Source organism: Opisthorchis viverrini (assembly GCF_000715545.1).
Source record: "Opisthorchis viverrini unplaced genomic scaffold opera_v5_14, whole genome shotgun sequence".
NCBI lineage: Eukaryota > Metazoa > Platyhelminthes > Trematoda > Opisthorchiida > Opisthorchiidae > Opisthorchis > Opisthorchis viverrini.
The window spans coordinates 1,704,075-1,725,472 of record NW_008751670.1 but is presented as its reverse complement, the minus strand read 5'-3'; the positions used below and the strand labels follow the sequence as shown (position 1 = coordinate 1,725,472).

General features: G+C 44.9%; 1 protein-coding gene across 1 annotated transcript in view; it reads left to right on the top strand.

The window, feature by feature from the left end:
• Positions 1 to 475: 475 nt before the first annotated feature.
• The window catches only part of T265_01323 (hypothetical protein), a gene marked incomplete at both ends in the record, with an annotated part of 56,957 nt that continues 36,034 nt past the window's right edge, over positions 476 to 21,398 (top strand). The window contains 7 exons of the mRNA XM_009165329.1: positions 476 to 977; positions 8,856 to 9,146; positions 9,322 to 9,576; positions 11,400 to 11,562; positions 14,437 to 14,567; positions 14,734 to 14,948; positions 16,795 to 16,843. Of these exons, the coding sequence (XP_009163593.1) occupies positions 837 to 977; positions 8,856 to 9,146; positions 9,322 to 9,576; positions 11,400 to 11,562; positions 14,437 to 14,567; positions 14,734 to 14,948; positions 16,795 to 16,843 (1,245 nt within the window). The remainder of the gene's footprint in view (positions 978 to 8,855; positions 9,147 to 9,321; positions 9,577 to 11,399; positions 11,563 to 14,436; positions 14,568 to 14,733; positions 14,949 to 16,794; positions 16,844 to 21,398) is intronic.

Below are 21,398 nucleotides of genomic sequence, written 5' to 3'. Positions count from 1 at the left end.
TCATTTCGAGAAATGAAGTAGGCATCCATCAAGATCCCCGCGCCAGAGATTTCTGCTTTGAGCCAGGTCTCTGGGTGCGACAATGGTGGCTGTTCAAAGCAAGTTGAATGTTTAATATCGTGAAGTTTGTACATAATACTGAGAAAATTTGTGGCTAAGCACTTCATCACTGTCTGTTCTGTGTCCGGAGGCAAACAGCTTAGAGGCGCGCTACCAGAAAAGGTAGGAGATTCAATAGCTGTAAGCAGGGTTTGAATCCAAGTTTCCGAAGGGGCCTTGTCGGCTTCCTGGCTTGGTTGTCCCATCTTAAACTTGTTGAACCTATTTACTTTCTGCTATTCGCTCCTAAATTGCAGGTCGTAAGGGGCCTTCTTCAAACATTCGGCTACCCACTCACGTACACGCACACCGAAACTATTGATTAGACTGTTGATTGGCCTGAAGATGCCGTTTTTGTTTTAGGATTTTTCCGCGCACTTTTTAAAAATATCTGAGATGAAATATTTTTTGTGATGACTACGTCTATTGGGAACCTCGCACTCGTTTGGGATGATCTTAAGAGTGGCATAGATGATATATTCAAGCTAAAAACTCTCAAGAAAGCTAGATATATGCGATTATACACCCATGTGTATAATTATTGCACATTTGTTGATCACCGGCCACAAGCTAGCGGGAGAACTGATCAAAGCACCGGTGGAGGGAAAGTGGTTGGTTTAGAACTATACAGAAAGCTACGGGATTATCTCAGAGCACATGTCTATTCTTTGAAGCTGGTAAGTGTGTGAAGATGAATGTTATTTTCCTAGAAAGGAGATAATCTCAATGGAGAAGAGATGCTGTCATATTTCGAGAAGACGTGGACGGACTTCCGCTTCGCTGCCACGGTCCTTGATGGGACCTGTTCCTATCTCAGCAGAAACTGGGTAAAGAGAGAGCAGGATGAGGGGAGGAAACATGTGTATGAAATCTATGAGGTATGCTCGCAATGCGAACCGGAAGTGGCTTTTTCTTTTGTCCATGTCCAAGTTTATGGAACGTCTCGCCCATTTTCCCTTGCTCGGTCACAGAAGGGATACCGAGTTCGAAGGGTTGTGTTTTTTCGATCGGACACTCACCTACCTCCGTGCGTTCACCACATAGGCACGTTGATAATAGGGTGACTTTTTCAATTTCGGAACACGATGCCTCCGGTTATGGAGAGTACTTCGTTCGTGATACATTTAGTGACGACAAGGCCCTCGGAAATCTATTTTTATGACGAGACTGACTATTAACGAGAGCATGTGAATGCGTGTTACAATACTGCTCGTTATTCCCCATCTGAATGTCGAATTGGGGTGTTTCTTTATATCGTGAACACACATGAGTGCTTTTATTGATATGCGTTTCATCCTTGTGCACTCAGGGAGTTCTGTCCTATTAAAAACCGAAATTGTTAGAAATATGGTAATTGCCGTTCATCATTTGCCAAAACGTAGCTAACAACTGCAAAATTTACAGTTGATTAGGACCTGACCAGGGGCCAGAAAATTGCTCATTGGATACCCTTTTAATTTCTAAAGGTTTGGTTTACCTTTTGGTAGCTCTCACCCTTGCTGTCATCTTGTTGTGTAGTCTTTGTGAGAATAACGGTAAAAGGACACAAATCCGAATGAAGACGGTTTACTGTCCCAAGAATATGGATGTCTCTGTTCAGGTTCATCCCGTTGTGGTTACAGTAAGTTATTACGAGCTGATTCATATTTCTAAGGACCTACACATGCACCCTTATATCGCAAGTGATCATGAGGTACATGCGTTTTATGTCTTCAAGTCCGGTAGTATTGCCAGCCCAGTCTCGTGTTGCCTTAGGTAGGGTTGTATGAAAATTATCCCTGCTGCGTGTTTCTTATGGGCTGGCAACGAAACTGCCACTGCGGCCTTGTATTCATTAAGACGACTGTCTTGTATGTGCAATACAGTGTGTATTATACGACGACCATGAGTGACATGTTTTCGCAGATGGTTCAGTGGTCAGGACATGAATTTACTGACCGGAATTTCCGTGGTTCGAACCGGACCTCCGCACTTCGATTTTCCCTGTCTAGGCTTGGGCAGCGTGGCAGTATTCCAGTCCTCGGGTGGCGTGACAGTTAGGCATCGTAAGGGTGTTAGAGCTGGATAGTCTTTGGCATAATTTACATCGATAAATCCTGATGGTCCAGCTTACCTCACAGTCGTAATGAGAGCGATAAGAATACGGATCGGGTGGCCGTCTGAACTGTGGTTGCGACTACAAGCCTTTTCTCCTGCTGCTGTTTTCGTCTTTCTTCTTCGTCCACGCTTTTGATACATCGGCATCAATGAAGGATCAAACTGCCATATCCTATCGCTTATACGGCGATTGACAACTAATAAGCTTGAAACCACATCTGCCACATTCAGTTCATTTTTGTTTCTTTGACCTTTCGATTTATTTATTCCGATTTATTTATTCCGATACTTAATGAGTTAGTGGATCTCTTCATTACCTGGTATTTCACGAGCACCCCCTGTGTTTTTATTCTGATCCAATAAGTTGCCATATTAATGGGGTAGCGATTCCTTGCTGTTAACAGGAAACCATCAGCGGTGATGATGTACATTTGTGTTTCCTTCCCATTCTTCCCATTATCTCGTAAACGTAGCGAGGGCTGGACTGAATGCACGCATATGTATGTTTTCACAATCTATTGCATTGAACGTAGGTATGATCATTCAGTTGTGCCTCACAACATACTCCCATCTGTCAATGACGTGCATTTATCGATTACAGACCGGTTCACAGGGCAGACAAACTGTGCCTATGTTTGCGCTTCCCACCGTTAACTTCCGATACCCTTCTTCCCTTCCACTATGCGGTACATCCCACGCGCCAGTAATGCAAATGGAAGATTTGATTAATGCCCCCACTGCCGCTCTTTTCTTAGTTATCGCTTTTCGAACAGGGCTGCTGCATTTACATTGATATTTTCAACTTGCGAACCATCAAGCCTGTTATCCAACTTGAGAGTTTCTTTTGCACACCAGATACTACTGATAGGCTTTTCCGACGTGATTAGAGGTATGATATTTAAGGGCGTGAATACACTTCGTGGGCATTCTTTTTGTTGGTCAAGTGTAGGTGGGATGACTAATCTATCCACGTGACCTAGGGGACTTTTTCAGTCCAGGATAAACGCCACTGATGATCAACTGGATGTGCGACGCTACTCAAGTACCATGACGTGATGTGGAGATGCGGTCAATGCATCCTCTACCTGGCTAAAACCTTACCTGGTGCTCTACGACTCACTTCTCGCGTGATAAGGTTGATCCTTACAGTAGTACAGAAGCCGGTAGCCGCATTACGACTGAGTTAGGGCTTGTACGCTGATGCTCGTGGGTGAGCCGATTGCTGTCGAAGACGAATTTTCCACCTGGACATCTGTATCAGTCCCGGTGGCCTCGCGAAAGATAATATTTCTATCCGGATTAGGAGGGCCACAGTAGCCTTCGTGAACCTGCATCATTTGTGGCGCAGGCGAGACACCAGCTTATCCGTCAGGGGTCGAGTCGACGATGCTGCGGTGCGCCCTACATTGTTATACGTGTCGGAAAGCTGGCCGCTGCACAATCAGGACGTCAAAACCTTTTACCGTTTGACCATCGATGTCTTCTGAGCATTGTCCGAATCTGGCGGGTACACCGGACCGGTATTGCTGATGTACATTGAATGGTTTTCTGGGGAAATAACTTATCCACGATAGCTGAACCCATCACTCACCATAGGCTTCGCTGACTTGGTCACATGCTCCTTATGTCCTTTGGCCGAATTTTTCGAAGCGCCCTTTTGGTACAACCACGTGAAGGGTGGACACGAGCCAGGGGAGACCAAGCAATAACTTAGCAGCGAAATATGAAGGCCATTACCAGCAAAATCTGCTGCGCCGGTCATTGCCGTTTCTCTGAATGGGGATTTAGAGGCAGTGCACATCAGTGGTTAGAGGCATTGTCAGATGGCCCAGTCGCTCCATCAGTGACACCCATGCATCCCAGCTGTTGCCTTCAATGCATAGCTTCCCCTCTCAATTCCCCCAATGTTGTATTCACCGACACCTCGGTATTTATGCGTCAATTTTATCATCTACCTCATCCAATGCGTTGCTTTTTACCACCACCTACTCAACTCATCGGTGAACGAAACTGTAGCAGCTATAACTGCTGTCCGGCAAGTGTGCGGTTTTCACAGTTGATTGTGATGATTGTCACTCGCCGTACACTTTCGTCCTTGACAGCTCTTACGACTTCGCCACTTGACGCTTCTGAGTCATCTTATACTCAGGTTTCTCACTGGTTCTTTTTGTCAAACCACGCTCCATTGGAATCGAACAAAACCAAGAGGTGCATTCTCTTTCAAGTTCCTCATTCTATGTTAAGTAGGCTAACTGGCCTCTCACAGAACTTATTTCCTTTTGCTTAGTATTTCCTTGGCGATGCACCTTGACCGCTCCCATAAAACGAACCCAGCCCTTTCACGTTCCACTCCGAGCCCCTAATGACCCTGAATCAACGTTTCGTGCCACCGGGCGGGCGGATCTTCGCCTAACTGCTTCCAACAACATATGTGTGGACACTGATGTCTCGCCGCCGTACAACTTGAAGTTTATTTAGTCTTATTCACCTTAAAGTGAAATAAAGTTGATGATCTCTTCCTCGTTTTTTACTGGAGAAACAATGCTATTTTCAGGATGGGGGCTGATGGTAAATTTGAAGGGCCCATGTAGGGATTGTGACCCGTATCCTCTAAGCAAGGGGGCGAGATGGACCAAGTGGTTAGAGCGCGAATTTACTGACCGGAAGGTCCGTGGTTCGAATCCGACCTCCGCCACTCGACTTCCCCTGTCTAGGCTTGGGCAACCTGGCAGTATCCCAGCCCTCGTGCTTCCTTCGGGTGGCATGGCAGCTAGGCACCGGAAGGGGGCTACAGCTGAACGCTTTCTTTTTCTTTTCCTCTAAGCAAAAGTCACATCTTGCCCGATGGATTACTAGCTCTGGGAAAGGAGTATGCTTCTTGTCTATTATAAGCATTCTGTCAATCAATCAGACAATCTGGAAGGATGTTGACAGCACGTACACTGCTGACATTGGTTAGCCGTCATCTCTTGCAGTGCCTTCATCCAAACGCATGAGGGGAAACAGTACCCATGGGTTTATCGATGTGGGAGTCGAACAGTGATCGAGGAAGTGGACATCCTTGCCGGTATCTTCGCGATGGCTCTCCATACATTCTCACACGAAGCAAGTGTATTTTGAAGCACAGACCTATTAACAAAATTGAACGAACTTGTGAAGTCAAGGGCTAAGACTGGACCGTCTGTACATATACCGTCGTTTTGAAACCTGGTGGAGTTTGATGTAATCGACGCAGCCTCTATCCGGCCGAAATCCTGCGTGATGCTCACGGCCTGATGTCTCGCCTTCTTAAGACGTGGAAGAATCAGTGGTACTGAATTCTTGCTAAAACGGGAGTCAGAGTGACATTCGTTCCGGGCTCTTTTTTGAAGATTGGCACTAATATCAAGTGACACCAAGTGTCTGAGACGGCCTATTCCTCAATGGTGGTCGCTAGTAAGTTGGGCGGGGATTGATTAAGATTGGGATCAAGCGAAAAGTCGATGTTATTATTGATGCGAATGATATCAGTGTTCAAAACTGATAGACTGAGTTGAGGTAGCACATATCGGCGCTCGATTTGGTGTGCAAGCTTTTCACGCAGAACAGACAACAGCTTCGTCAGCTATTCACTGGCCATCACCTCTCCCTATCTAGCGAACTTTCCAGCATAAATGCTAACACCGTGTGACTTGGCTGCCACCAAGTCTGAATCAACTGTGAACCTGATTGTATCATTAGCCTGTCATCTACCGACAGAGGATGACTGTTCAAGACTGTTAGTTTCACAGCGCGTAACTTAGTTCTGACTACGCTGTATTATTTGTACGTATGGTTTGGTAGTGGTTCAGCTGTAACACCCTTTCTGCCCCTAGCTGCCGTGCCACTCAAAAGAAGCATGAGAGCTCTCATTCTATCAGGTTGCCCAAGCCTAGACAATCGAGATACTGAGGTAGGGTTCGAACCGCAAACATTCCGGCCAGTAAGTTCGCAACTTAGCCACCGAGCCCACTTATAGAAATAAGCTTTGCTTCAGGGCTTCGACAGTTGACTAAAGACTTATAAGTCCTTCGCCTTTAGAAATCTGATCCAGCCGGAAATCCCGTAAAAGATTACCAACGCGATTGATGCGTAGGGGCACACAGATGAAACCATGCTGACAGCTTTCAAAGCGGCTCGCCTGCTCCTCCAGTGTGATTCAACTGGCATACAATCGGGATCAGCGACCTTGAATGATTCCCACGAATCCTTACCATCATATACTGACCATGACACTGCGCGTAGACCGTCAAAATACCAGATGTTGAAGTCTGAGTAAATACATGATGTTGGAGAATAGCAAAGATGTAGAAAGCACTCACTGTCGGCAGTAGGCGTATATCGGCGGATTCGGTCGGCTTGTAGTAAGAAGACTGTTTTCGGTGAAACAGTCAACAACAAAGGTGGCTCAGCTATATACTTGTGAGAAGTCGCCTGCAGGAATAGACCTTGATCCATGAAGAGCATCTCAGTCGGTCTTTTGTAACACCGCCCTAAGAGACTATGGATGCGGTTGAATGGTATGTCCAACTGATATAACAGTATTCCTTCTGAAGCTCGAAGATGTATCAGGCTTCTATAAATGCACGCGAGTGCCGTGCGAGAAACAGCATAACATCAGTTTGCCGGCTGTAGCGTTTCTTTTTTCTACCTAGACTTCAAACCCGAGTAATATGCCCAAAGCTGACGATGTTTGTCGACATTTGGGTAATGCGACTAGTTTCTTTACCAGATCTCCCTTCAGAAATATGTTGTGGTCGTGTGGGTCTGTCTCTTGTTTATGCGGAAACATCTGTTGAAGACATGATTTCAAGTGGTCCCACACCGGTTATAGCACGAAATGTGAGGTTCATAACAAGTCTAACTCAACGACCTGCTTTTTGTTCGGTGTTCACACGAAGTGGATCACGCATTTACTTCATCCGAAGGACGCTGAATTCCATCATCCAGCCTCATCAAGAGCGTCCCCGTTCTTCACTTGATTGAGTGGCCATCGCCTGCAAGACTTGACTGTATGTCCCACACTCTCCCATTTCCCGGTATTGGAACTGTGCCATCGCCTGCAAGACTTGACTGTATGTCCCACACTCTCCCATTTTCCGGTAATTGGAACTGTAGCAGCTGCAACCAATATGCTTATGGTACACTGTTTATGTCTGTCAAATTGATTGATTGACGTGAATGAACTGTTGCGGGAACTACTGGTGAAACTATTCCCCGCAAGACCCCCCCTTCCATGAAATTCCACAAGGCTAACCGTATGCCTAAATGAGACCCTATCTTACAAATGGATAGACGGTAACGTCCACAGTAAATGGTTCTCACAGTTACTCGACACTTCCCCCACATTTAGACGGCGAAAAATTTGCAACGTAGTGGGATGGAATACAGAAGTACCGTCTAACAACTGTTGCTGTGTTGGGTCATAACGTTCGCAGAGTTGGAAGTGATTTTGGTACTCGTTCTGTGACTTCTCAATGAACTTCGTGTGGTGCTTTCCTTAATTTTTCTGCGCTTCAATTGGCCTTGCAAAGTAAATATCACTTTTCTCATCCCAAGTTAACTGAGAGTTTCCGGGGCGTTCGAATACCACTTGTTAACAGCATTGTGTTGTGTTCATCGGTCGCCTAATCCCACAGATTTAGATTACTTTCAGTTCATCTAACCGACTAGAGTTATCCTAGCCAAACCCCGACAGGCTTTTCGTGTGTCTTTCCAGTCCGACCGGGCCGCAAGTATGATCACCACCGTTGACACGAACCATTATGCCCTTGTTCTAGTCTAATAGGCCTGAGCCGATTCACTGTCACATCCAGGGAGACAAATGGCAGCATCTTTGCGAATGGGTTTATCGATCAGTTGATGTTTTCTTTCCGTGGCATTTGGTCGCATACATGTAGGTCATACGGTGTGCTAGAATGATGTTTCACACAACTTCCTGCAGCGATTAGTTGGACGGGACGACCGTTGATTCTCCGAATCACTGGACCGCATTAGTCTTTGTCCCCCATCTAGCCATCTTGCTTTTGGTTATACCTGTAGTTTTACTGCATCTACAGTGTGAATTGTTGACATTTTTCTCCGTTTTATAGTCATCGGGTCTTGATGTTCTGCAGGCCTTTTCTATCATTATTAAAAAATACCTACACATTGTTTTCGTAACCAGACTGCCAGACCTACTTTGTAACATTAAATTGTTCGTGATGCATGGGCTTAGTCTTTCGTATTTCTCCTCTTCAGAGGAGACACCAACATTGGTTGCTGTAGTAGTCAAAGAAGTGCACTACTCTTGATTCGCGTGACAACCCACACATAGACACCCTTTTTTCATAGGTCGTCAGAAACTTCTATCCAGTGTGACCGAAACTCTCTTGTCTAGGACTTTGCTTTATTTGTTCAAAACCAACGTTATATGAACCGTAAGTTGCTTTCGTCGTTCTCCATTGGTTGACTAACCTACCCGACTTGTATTCATGTGAATAAGTTGACTTTTGTAAGTTTTAACCCCGTTTTTGGATATCCGCCTTTATAGTGCTGGGACAATACAGAGTTCTTGCTCCCAAATATCTACTTCTTCACACTATATTATGTACGATGCACAGTTTAAAAATGCGTATTTTTCCCACTCTGCATATTCACAGTTGGCTCTTATTACCTGGCGGGAGCAGCTTTTGAAGCCCCATGCTCGCGTCCTGATTAGTTCAATCCTTCGAGAAATAGACCGGGAACGTCGTGGAGAGGTGTTGCTTACTTTACGCTTGAGAAAAATTATCGAGTGTTTGGTAGAACTTGGGATCAAATCCGACACTCATCCTCACCCATCCCCCAGTGGTGGCAGCCAACCTTCAACTGAACATCTGCCTGGCTTGATGGGCGCCACTTCTCGATCCCCCCTGAGTTCTGCTGCAGGACCAGCCCACAGCCAAGAGTGGGTAAGCATCAGTTGAGAGTTTTAAATTGACCGCATGAGCCTGATACTTACTTTCACATATAAAATGTCCATTTTTGATGCGAATTTCGTCAATGGCGCCTAGTTTTCATTTTTTGGCTAGTTTCTATTTCCGGTTTGCTTATATTAACTGGTTTTACCCGTTATTTCTTTTACAGCCTTCCGCTTCTAGTCTTAATCCACGTGAGAACGTGCCTTGTCGAACCCCTTTACACGGTGCCGGACCTACAACAGCTCCCTTATCTTCCACTGATACTACTTCCCAAGCGTCAGCTACATTATCTTCAGATGTTCGTTTATACGTTTACCAAGACTACTTCGAGCGTAACTTCTTGGCTGAAACAGAGCGCTATTATCAATTGGAAAGCGTCCAATTTTTGCAATCGAATCCTGTACCTGAGTATCTGCAAAAAGTACGTGCCTGCTCAGTGGTATTCGTCCGATAAACTCTTGGTTTTTGTCCTAATGAAGTTATCAACTCCTTGCGAATTGTTTGATTGGTTCCATAATTGCTTTTATTAGCTGACACGGAACTGTTTTATCCTTCACAGCAATCCAGCCTGGAAAGACACTGGACCATAAGTCTTGATCACATATGCTCACAAGGGTTATGAACAGGGTAATAAGTCATACTCAATAAGGTCAATCGATCACGTAGGCCTCTGCGTCCATCCGGCTGAGGATCTCAGGTCAGAGACACTGTTAGATCGTCCAGACTTGCATGATTCAACTGAGATGCCTGGTTCTAGGCTATCGCGCTTCAAAGGCAGTTATCCCCAAATCCCAGCTTTACTTCTCGTACCCACCCATTAATGAATTGCTGGTGGGCAGCACGGACCGTCATCCTCATTTTCAACCAATCCTCTCGTTTTCTTTATGTAAAAGAATCATAATATGGCAACTGGAAACCAATGGCACATGATCTGTAGCTGTAGAACTGAAATTAGTCTTCTGCATGTATACACAGTATTGTACATAGTTTAGTAGCCCTGTGGCCTACGGGAAGAATTCCTACCGGAGACCTACATACAGCACTAGTCATATTAACTTTATTAGCCCTGTTGACCATTGTTTGTCAGCGCGAATAGCTATTCAACCGTGGGGTGTTTGTGTGTGTGGGGGGGGGAGAATAACTTTTACAAACAGCTTTATTCACGCAGTACGGCTACTTGAACACAAGACGATGCATTAAACAGATCGTTGTAAGATGACTTACTTCAAAGTGGTAAGCTCCTGTGACAGTTTCAGTACGGAGGTAGCGAAATAGTGGAAAATGAAGAAAACAGTTTGTGACGTCAGTTTTACTGCACGGCTGTTCATAAATCGTAGCGTTCAGCTTTAGCACCCTTTCGGTGTCTAACTGCCATGCCACCCAAAGGTTGCACGAGAGCTGGGATACTGCCAGGCTGCCCAAACTTAGACAGGGGAAGTTGAGAGGCAGAGGTCGAGTTCGAACCACGAACCTTCCGGTCATTAAATTCGCGCCCTAACCACTTGATCTGTTATGGGTTTAGAGCTCCATTCTCACTTTCGTTTTACCACCAGAATGTCGCACATAACTGGGCGTATAGCAGGCGAGCGAGCTATTTATCCATGCTCAACTCAGCACAAATAACCGAGTTTGTGAGGCTTGTTGTGATTTATGTGTGCACAATTGCAAACGTCAACATAGTCCTGTTGAATGGCTCAGCAGGATACTGAAGGCCACTGCATCCGATGCCAAACCATAAACGAGAGATTCATTTGAGTTACTCTTTATCCCTGACTTGACTTGCAAATTGGGTCCAGTTATGCACAATTTGGTGTTCAAGCAGGAAGAGTGGATGATAGGACCTCAGGGACTACGTCTAACTGATGAGTCCCAAACGGATAATGGACTACCGAAGAATCAGTCTTGTAGGTAATGCCATACCAAGTAAAATTCGGATTTTCCAACGACCCTAAGTAGAATTGGTTTTTGGAATGGCGAAAATCGTGGAAATATGACTTTTCGCAAGTAACCAGATTCTCAGTGAATTGGACGCTTAGACATAACGAAAAAAACGCTCGAATCCTGATTGGGTAATTAAGCCGACCCTAAAGGCCAATGGTGAACCAACGAACACGGGGCATTGTCTTCCTTCCTAGGCCTATTTACCTAAACGGTCGTGTATCTTGTATGCTGTGCACAACGAAGTATTGCTTTTCAATTTAGCGGACACGATTGATGCTTACAGGTACTCCACTTGACTTTCAGGTGGAAATGCGGTTAAACGAAGAACGAGCCCGTGTACAGGCATATCTACATGTCAGTACACTTCCAAAACTAATCCGGTCCTGCGAAAACCATCTACTGCGCGACCACATTGATCGCCTTACTTCGGAGTTTGTCAGTTTACTCAATGAGGATCGGGAGGAAGGTGAGGTCATGTGGTTTCTGTTATAGCATCGTTGCTCATGGTGGAGTTGCCGCTTGTAAGCCCACTTACTTGATTGATTGGCCCCTCGTGTTTCTTGTAGCAGTGTTTCACTTCTATTCACTCGTATATTCTGCTGGGGAACCGGCTTGCTGCCTCTGGCAGGTCTATATGTGACTGGACTCCCCCCCAAACAGGCGTCGAGTTCAGTGACACAAGATATAGGACCATGAACTCAAACATCGCTATTTAAATTTCTAGTTAGCACGGGTAACCTCATCATGGGTTCAGTGTGAAGGTCATTCTGTTGTTTTTGTGTGAGTGGGCAGTAGCATATCTGGACCCACGGCTTTAGCGCAGTTTTAAAATCTTAGCCAACAGGGACCCGCTATAATTCTTTATTCTGATAAATGTGTCACAAGAATATTTCCAGACCCACATATAAGGAGTGCGCACAACGCGAATCCATTAGTTATTGTAGATCCTTGACTTTTTTGCTTAGTTTACGATTATGTGCGTTGAGCATGTACTTCTGAGTGCAGTTCCTCCATTGATTTTGGCCGCGGTCCCTGTCCCCGTTGCTTCAGAGTCCTTCGGACCCGAATTGGGGAACCAATCTACCGTACGCCCCCCCATATTGACATCAATTTTTTCGTAGTCGTTCGCCGCGTTGTTGCCTACCCACCCCTTCGTCTAATCTAGCTCTGTTGAACGCATGCGAACAGCGCTCAGTTTGGCAGACTTGGTGATATGCACAAAAGATACCTGGAACAGAGTAGTAGGTATCATGGAATGACGATAGACTGCACGAACCAAGCACCCTCCGGCATAATTCTTCGTTATTCGCACAACTTTGCCATCAGATGCGATCAAAGCTATACAGCTAAGGACCGTTGAAGACTGACAGTCATCACTGACATCAACACGACTTGACCAGCATCGTATCGCTCGCACACTGATACTCCCTCAACGAAAGACTGTCACACCGTTACCAAATGTTGGCCAGTGCTGACCTTGCCTTCTTTATCCACGCGAAACCGCGTCAATCACTCTTCCACCAGGTGAAATGATACAGCTTCCAAAGTAGGAGAACTGGTCAACTTCTAATAATCTTCGCTATCTGTTGTAATCGTGGGTGGCGTCCCTTACCAGTTCTTGTAAATCGCTTTACACTTGGGTGTTGCGGAAAATATCCAATACCGCGACGCTTCGATCTAGAATGATTACAGAGCTGTGAAGATCTACAGCTGTTACAAGTTTACTCCATATCTAGTGTTCGACAACCTGAGGGCAGTTCCATCTCAATACTAGCAGTCCAGTTTCAACCGACTTGCGCTTCTTCAGCAAAGCCGATGAGGAGCGAAGTAACTGAGCTCTATTCTAGATGGAGGGCGACTGCAATGGATTACTGTCTTAACCCGTGTCACGATATAAGTCAACAAGCATAGCTATACCTTCGCCGGACCACATGTTTGCCTGATCTCATCGAGCATTAGTCTAGTTTGACTACTGAAGTCGGGGTTTGCACGAATATGTAGAAAACCCGATGATTGTCGCTGTTAAAGATGGAAAGGGGAAAGGACTTTGTCAATGCCTTCCGTCCGACTCAGAAGCCAGCTTGCTTTTCATGGTAGCCTTTGAGAAATTACAGGAATTGGCATATTTCGGGACATTGGAGATAGGACTGATTCATGTGGTTAGCGCAAACATTCTGTAATCCATTATCGCAAGTCAGTGCGTGGGGCTACTCTTCCTCTGTAGACCGTTCGTTGCATAATACGGCAAGATTTGGATCAATATCCTTGAGGTCACCTACTCACACCTAACTTCATGTTCCCCCTCGAGTTAAGATTCATAATTTCTCGGGCCCCGAGATCTGGTGGTTCTTAAAATCAATCGTTCTACACGAGCATGTTGTCTAAGGTCGAATTCTCCACTTCACTTATTCAGCATTCCGATCACTAGATCAACACTTCACACATCGTGGAATGAGTACGATCGGTATCCGCGAGCGCGTCACGAATTCCCTAAATTTTGTCAAGTGTTATGGAACATTCCTCCATCTGAACTGCTCTGAGCCCTGGACGCCAGGAGAGATTTGAATGACTACTGGAAAATTATCGTGACTGTTTGACCTAGCGTTGCTTATCCCTCTCAACCTACTGCCTTCGTCTCTATATCTTCGCTCTTGGGGTTAGAACTCTAAGCGACCTGCTGTAGGTCAGCGTGTCTGTCGAACTGGTGTGTCTGCATGTAAATATCTAATTGGAGCCAACGGTATGCCAGCTGAAGTTCAAAGCCTGAATCATAGATAGGCTAGTGGTTAGGCGTGTTCCGTCTTCCGTGCTACTTCGCATATAAAAATTCGACATCTTACACTAATAACGATCAACATTGACTAGCTTCGTTTTTATGACTATTGTTTTCGCTATCCCCTGCCAGAACCCAGGAGCTCTGCAGAGTTGTTATCGTAGGTGAAAATTAAGCCCCTCTACATTTTCTCCCGACGGAATGGTTTTTGACGTGACGTCACAAGTTTTATTAACTTGAACGTATCGATCAAGATATGCACTCCAAACGGATGTACATGATACACCTTGTGCTGAAGACCTAAGTGTGTTACTGTGACAACGAAAGGTGAACGTCTGGTTCACCGCACGAAAGTCTCGGCTTCGAAAGTTTAGAGTACAATACTGACCGTCTTCTGCTTGCATTTCCTGGTCTGGATGCACGAATAAGGATGGAGAAATAGAGTTTTTTTTATCGAGCTGATGCGTAGTCATGATGGTATGTCGATTGTGTTTTGTATACCCCCCTCCACATTCCCTCACCTGTCCAATTAACTTGCTGCGATGTTTTGTTTCATCTGTCCCTCAGACATTTGGCGTATGTATAAGTTGGTGGGTCATTTCCCCAACGGAATGCGGGCTTTGGTTTCAATGGTTGAAGATCACGTCGAAGAGAAAGGCTGTGAAGCGCTGCGCCAAGTTGCTAAGTCCGCTCTGACAGTGAGTTCTTGACGTCATATCACAATTTGCCGACAACCTAGTACATATGCATTCTTTTGGAGTCTTGCTACCTTGGCCACTGCTCTCATTTATCTGCCTCCGTTACTTGACCCGATGGTTTGTAGTTTTGTAGTCTCATCCCTGTATCTCATCTCGTCTTTTATAGGATCCCAAACTTTACATCGATACGATTCTTCAAATCCATCGAAAGAACTATAATCTCGTCTTGTCTGCGTTCGCCTGTGATCCCGCGTTCACCAGAGCTCTTGACAAGGGTTGTGAAAGGTTTATCAACCGTAACGCGGTAACCGAATTGGCCGGAAGCCCGAGGAAGTCCCCCGAACTGCTTGCCAAGTATTCCGATTTCTTGTTGAAGAAGAGGTATGCTGTCCCGTATTTTCGTGGCATTTACTTCCCTTGCTCTGCATACTTTATCCAATATCTTCACGAGTTGCTCCTGAAAGATTCTTCCTTCTGTGACCTAGCGGGTGAACCACCGAGCATGTTGCTTCTGGTGCGTGAATTGCGCATTTTTTTAACAACCCCCATTGACGGGGCTGATAATTGTAATCAACTCTCGGTTCCACATTCACATTATACGTGACTATCGAGACACACTGCAGCACAACAGAATCCAAGATCAAGAAGAAAACCGAGGAAGTCCCCCGAACTGCTTGCCAAGTATTCCGATTTCTTGTTGAAGAAGAGGTATGCTGTCCCGTATTTTCGTGGCATTTACTTCCCTTGCTCTGCATACTTTATCCAATATCTTCACGAGTTGCTCCTGAAAGATTCTTCCTTCTGTGACCTAGCGGGTGAACCACCGAGCATGTTGCTTCTGGTGCGTGAATTGCGCATTTTTTTAACAACCCCCATTGACGGGGCTGATAATTGTAATCAACTCTCGGTTCCACATTCACATTATACGTGACTATCGAGACACACTGCAGCACAACAGAATCCAAGATCAAAGAAGAAAAGCGCCTATACAAATTGTTTCAGAAAAATGGATACCCGAGGAATTTCGTCTAAAGGACACTCAGGAAGCCCTGATTGAGTATTCTGTTTCCTTGAAAGAACATAAATTTAATGAAAACTCGACAGCCCGTGACCTGTTTGGCCTTCCTCTTCGGGTTCATCAGGTAGTCTCAGTTCCCGGGCTCCCGCCAATCTTATGTTTTGAACCCAAATCGAGTAGAAGTCGACAAATAATCTCATTTACACGGTACTTGAGTCTTAACATGAAACTCAACTGATTCCCAGCTACATCTCTCGTTTATGCTATTCTTCAACCGATGCGCCTCACCAAAGTTGCCTTGTCCCGAGCTCCAGGACCCGTTTAGTTCAGGTAGAATTGGTTGTGACTACTGGCAGTGTGGAACAGTGGAACATATTTACGAATCCACTCTCGACGTGGATAGGGCATAAATTGGCAATGACACGCGACAGACTGCACCTTGCAGCGGCCACTCCCTAGCCCTTACCACAAAGGCTGTGGATGCAACACTTACGCTCTGGAACAGGGTGAAAACAGATTAATACACGATAAAACTAATCGCTAGGTAGCTGGTGATTCATCATATGTGTAAAATTTCCGTCGTCACTTGTCGCAAGTAGAGCGGGCATTCTGGCACCTTGCTATTGGCCTGGAAAATAATATATGCTGATGAGTATTACTATGATGCGAAGCATTTCATCAAACCTATGCGTGGTTACCTGTTTGTCGTATTCTCTCTGATTAGCATTGACTCGAAGCACCACGTCGAGCTTTGTGTAAGCCGTTCACGGTGTATCAGCTGTGGAATGCATCTGTCGGTGAGGCAGATTTTATGAAATAAGAGCCATCCAATGCAGCTCACGAATACCTGCTCTATCGACAAAGGGGGCACGGCACCCTCAGTAGATATTTTCAACTAGCCATCCTTGTTTCGAGGTTCTTTATGCATAGATTTTTACGCACTTATTCGGATGGACTTTTCGGCAGTTGTGTTCGAAATACGAATCGCTGTATGGTTTTTATCATTATTTATCATTCATTGTGAAAACGGGGCCAACTACAAACTGGTCACCATAACATTTCATTAGTGGTGTCGAAATTAATGGACAAAGAGCAGTCAGTACTTGCTCGGCAATCTGCGATGCCCACCCACATATGCACCATCCTATCCATACAGAACTTCTTGGTCAACGAATTCTGATGCCCTCTCACTCATCCATTGCTTTTCAGCCCTAAGGATATGCAAATTGACGACCTGGAGGAAGCGCTTGGACAAGTAGTGAGTTTTTTCCCACTTTATTTCATCCCCTTAGGGTTGGTAGATAACCAATAGCCATCTTAATCCACTCGGGGTCCTGTGCAACTATTAGCTTTTATTCAAAAGGTTAGAGTCAGATGCTTTTAATACTCAACATCCAGGGGAATCGGTAGAACCTGTTAAAATACATCAATCATTGTGAATGTGTACCTAGACCGCTAGACAACTTATACGCTCCGTTCCAGCCCTAAGTTAACACTGTTCCATTTCTCAGCTGAGTAACTTGTTCTAGGCCAATTACCTGGTGCATCCAATTGTTGGATATTGTCCTCGTCAAACATACAGTGAATTGAATGGGGATTATGGAAGATCAACTAGACCACAACTCTAGTGGTGCTGGAAGAATTGTATGTTTCTTCTCCCCATTTTGTTAGTGAACAGCGCAGGAAACTTTTTGAAACCAACAAACCGATTTCTCAACTAGTGCAAAGAGAATCAATAGTCGGGCTAGTATTTTTTTAAATGTCTTTTCCAAGCATTAAATGTCAAACTATTTTGTAATGCACTACTCATAAGGTTGCTGAAAAATTCCTCGACAGCCCACGACCGGTTTCGCCCTTCTTGGGGCTCATCAAGTAGGCGCAGTCCCCGAGTTTCCGTCAACCTTATGTTCTACTTGAAATCAAATATATATGTATCGCGATATCTCGAGTATCGTAGCGACTGAAACATGAGGCGGCCTAGTGCAGCACATTCAGTTGCCTGGAAACATCAAAACCGAGAGATTCAGCTGGCTTCCAGGTGAGTCTCTCGAAAAACCAAATCAATTTGCAAATAAGTGTATGTTCGCTAATTTTCACAAACTAATTAAGCAACTACTGTGATTCGTCAGTCTCTGCTCTGCTTGACTCCCGTTGAGAAAAGTGTCCTGGAACGTTTGGCTTCTGAGAGGCGTCTACAGGATGAGCGGTGCTCTGTGTACCTTGAATTTAGCAGAACTAGGATGTGAAGCATTCAGTAAGCACATGTGTCTCGTCAGGCAAGGTGGGCTCATTCACAGTGCCGTTTTGAACGTGCCGAACAGACTTTCTCAAGGACACAACTTTCAATTGTGGGCGATAAACTGATTGGATGGTTGCCCAGCGAGATACTGGACTAACAACCAATGGGGACTATTATTGAATGCGTATATCGGTTTACGCCACCAAGAGAAGGACTTTGAAAAAAAATCATGAACGAACTCCCGAGCGATCGGTCCTCAGTTAAGAATGAACCACAGAGGTCTACGTTCACCGCATGTCAAAGGCCATTCCCCTCTGTTGAACGCGATATCAACCTAGACTATTAGACCACCGTGCTACTCAACATTACTGTTGTAAAAATGTCTTTAGTGTAATTGCGAAGAGACTGGACCATATTGCAGTCCGACGGTTTGCGTACTACAACTCTATCAAAAGCCCACGAACAACCACGAAACCAAATGTGCTGCCCAACTAAAACAATCATAAAAATAACAAAATTTTAAGGCTTCATACCAGAAGAATAATAGTTCGGGAGTGGTTCCGAGTACTATCTGGTATGGTATGCCAAATCGTGTGGAAAAAGCGAAAAATGACTTACACCAGCGCGGACTGAAGTTGTCTCATATTTGCACACATTTACTGATTTCTACTGTTAAACTTGTTCAAACAGCGCATTCACAGAATCAGATATCCCAGATGTCTGTTTGCTGGTTTGTACACCGATTATCCAAGGGAAATCCAAAAAATCGATTGCTCACTGTAGAGCTATCAGTTGTCACCCGACTGTCACTGTCGCGATCCATATCGCCGCCATTGTCAGTCACCCTGACATGTCACACTGGCGGCTGGTTGCCGGATTGGCATGTGATTCAGCGTATCAGTAAGTTATGTTTGACCGACTGAACAACTGAGCCATAGGTACGTTGTCCTTTGTATTATATTCCGCTGGTGATGCTGTTTTCTTTCTTCCGCCTGCACAGCACAATGCTGTAGGTCTTCACATATTTCACCCCGTTCTCAGCTCGAAACTCTTGTGGAATGCAAACTCTAGACATTTCAGACCTCTCAGTGCGCAGCTAATGTTGAATCCAGTTTCTGTTATGTTTCTGTGGTGGTTTGACGAAGGTAGCCATTCACAGCTGAGCGCAACAGGTTAAGTTGTAATTGTGCACTAACGTTGAGAGTTTCGAATATACAGTGTGTTCAGCCAAACGATGCAAAATTTTTCTAATGACTCGATGCACCCGGATAGCTTTCAGTGAGCATTTGCTGGCGGACCTGACCCCATGAGGCTCTTTTATCACTCAGCGGATGACAGCGTTCGGAATAGTTGTTCATTTCATTCTCAATCAAGAACATCCAAAGTGAGGTCGTATAGAAGTGATATTAGTTTATGTAGCCGTACTGTTAGTTTTTTGGAACGCTCCTGACTGAGTGTCCCCTAGATCAAATCCGCCTCATGGTTTTTCATTAGCCCTATCTATCGTCCTGCCGTCAGGCTGCATGACACAGCTATGCGCCTAAAGGATGTCTCAGCTGAGTGACCATCTTTTCACCATGGAAAATCATCGATGGCCAGTGTATCGCTAAATCGCATCTTTACCCTGCACCTTTGTGTCTGTTAGCCATCCATCAATATTCGGTTTGCTCTGTAGTTTCACCGATACAATGTTGCCTGATTGTAATGGACCCCTATTTAAGCAAACAAACAGTCTCGTTCATCCCTAAATTTGTCACATTACAAACACAATGTTCCTTTCCTATAAGAAGCCTCTCTCCAAGGAACGTCTAGCAGGAAAAATTTTACAATACAAGTCCCCCTTGGCTAGTTAAATCCTCCGGTAATCATCCACGTCATATAGATACATGTGTACAAATACCCACCGCCCGAGTGGCTGAGATTTCTGTTTACGATCTTGACCTTATTCGATTAGACCGAGTTCTGTCCATCGAAAAAGGGTCAAGACAGTTTGTGATCGAACTCGGAGCACTTCAATGAACGGTTGTAGAACGAGTTCATCGATTGAACCTCCACAAAACGGTTGGTCTCGTTTCGCAAAAAAATCAAGGTTATGCGCCGAAAGGTTGTCAATTATAGCACGGTGTTCAGAACAAGAAACTATGAATTTAGGGCTCATGGTGTCAGAGGATGATGATGTTCGCAAGAAGGTGCCCGTTCCCCAATCCAGAGAAGATTAATTGGTGGTTTGCTCAGCTTGAAGAATAACTCAAGCAGTGCTGCGTAACTCATCGTTTTCCAACTGGTAAAGAAATCCCGAGCAATCAAACTGAAGTTTCTGTTTCTGAAGACGGCCAGCTAGTGACATCTGTCGTACATCCATCTATCGCCAGAATAAGCTCAACTGAAAAATTAATTCTGATGAGTAATTACCCGGATTGTTGAATGCCCTGGGGATTTGTTGCGAGTTCTGTTTACCTGCATTCTCCACACCACCGGGTGCGACCATCAAGCCGACGACCACTGTTGTAGTCTCGTTTGGCTGGGTGCTCCACAGTAATGCTAACCCCAAATTCAACTGCCTTACTTATCTTTACGTAACTTTATTGTGGTTTTCAAGGCTGTTTCGGTTTCTGACTAGGGATGTGTGCCAAAAATTGCCGCCGAATTGCGATTGTCACGTTTGTTACATATGTGCTACGTATATGTACGCAACTCTTTGGTGATGCCTTCAATGCATCCTTTTAGCTAATTCTACAGTGATCTACACCCAAATCCAGGGTACAAAACACCCGCCTACCAGTCTATCGCTGTTTAACTTAGCTGGTTATGTGAATTAAAGCAAAACTTGAGATTACCGGATCAATATTTTTTTATTTTCACTGCAAAGTAACAATGACAAAAATATATCCCAACAGGTGTGTGTTTTGATGTGCATCCATCCGCGTACACGGTGTATGTATTGAATTGGTCCAGATATAAACTTTTTGAAAAACCCATGAAAAAACATTCAGAATGTGTGTAGTGCACGTTTGGAACAATTTAAAAAACAAAGGGAGCTTTCAAGGCTTCTTACTAGAATAAGAAGAGAGAATCGGCAAATTGTTCCAAATCCGATGAATTCAAGTGCTTCAGTTATCATTTATTTTTGAACAGCATGGTCACAAACATAAAAAATGAGTGCAAGCGATGAATGCGAAAGAGCAACAGGAGAATATGGGAGAAAAGAGAGAAACGTCTCATTGGAAATCATGCCAAGGACAGTGCCAGTCTGATGAGGTGAATCCCAAAGTATGTAAAGATTTTGGTATGGGAACACGCGTCTAAGGACCAACAACCAAAGAAAGGACAAACAATGGTGAATGCTCTTCAAGGCGCAGTGTGCGCTAGCACAGTCAAGACTCGCACATCAGGCACAAATTGACCGTCATACTGGGTCTGGTGTGAGATTAAATGGCAAAAATGCACCTTCAACGCCATGTGCCACGCATAAAAGTGTCATAAGTACGCAGGGAGCCCACAATGGCAAGCAAACACAAGCCACTGATTGCGACCTTAGGAAGTCCCAGTCCAATAACAGCCTTAGCGGATTGAG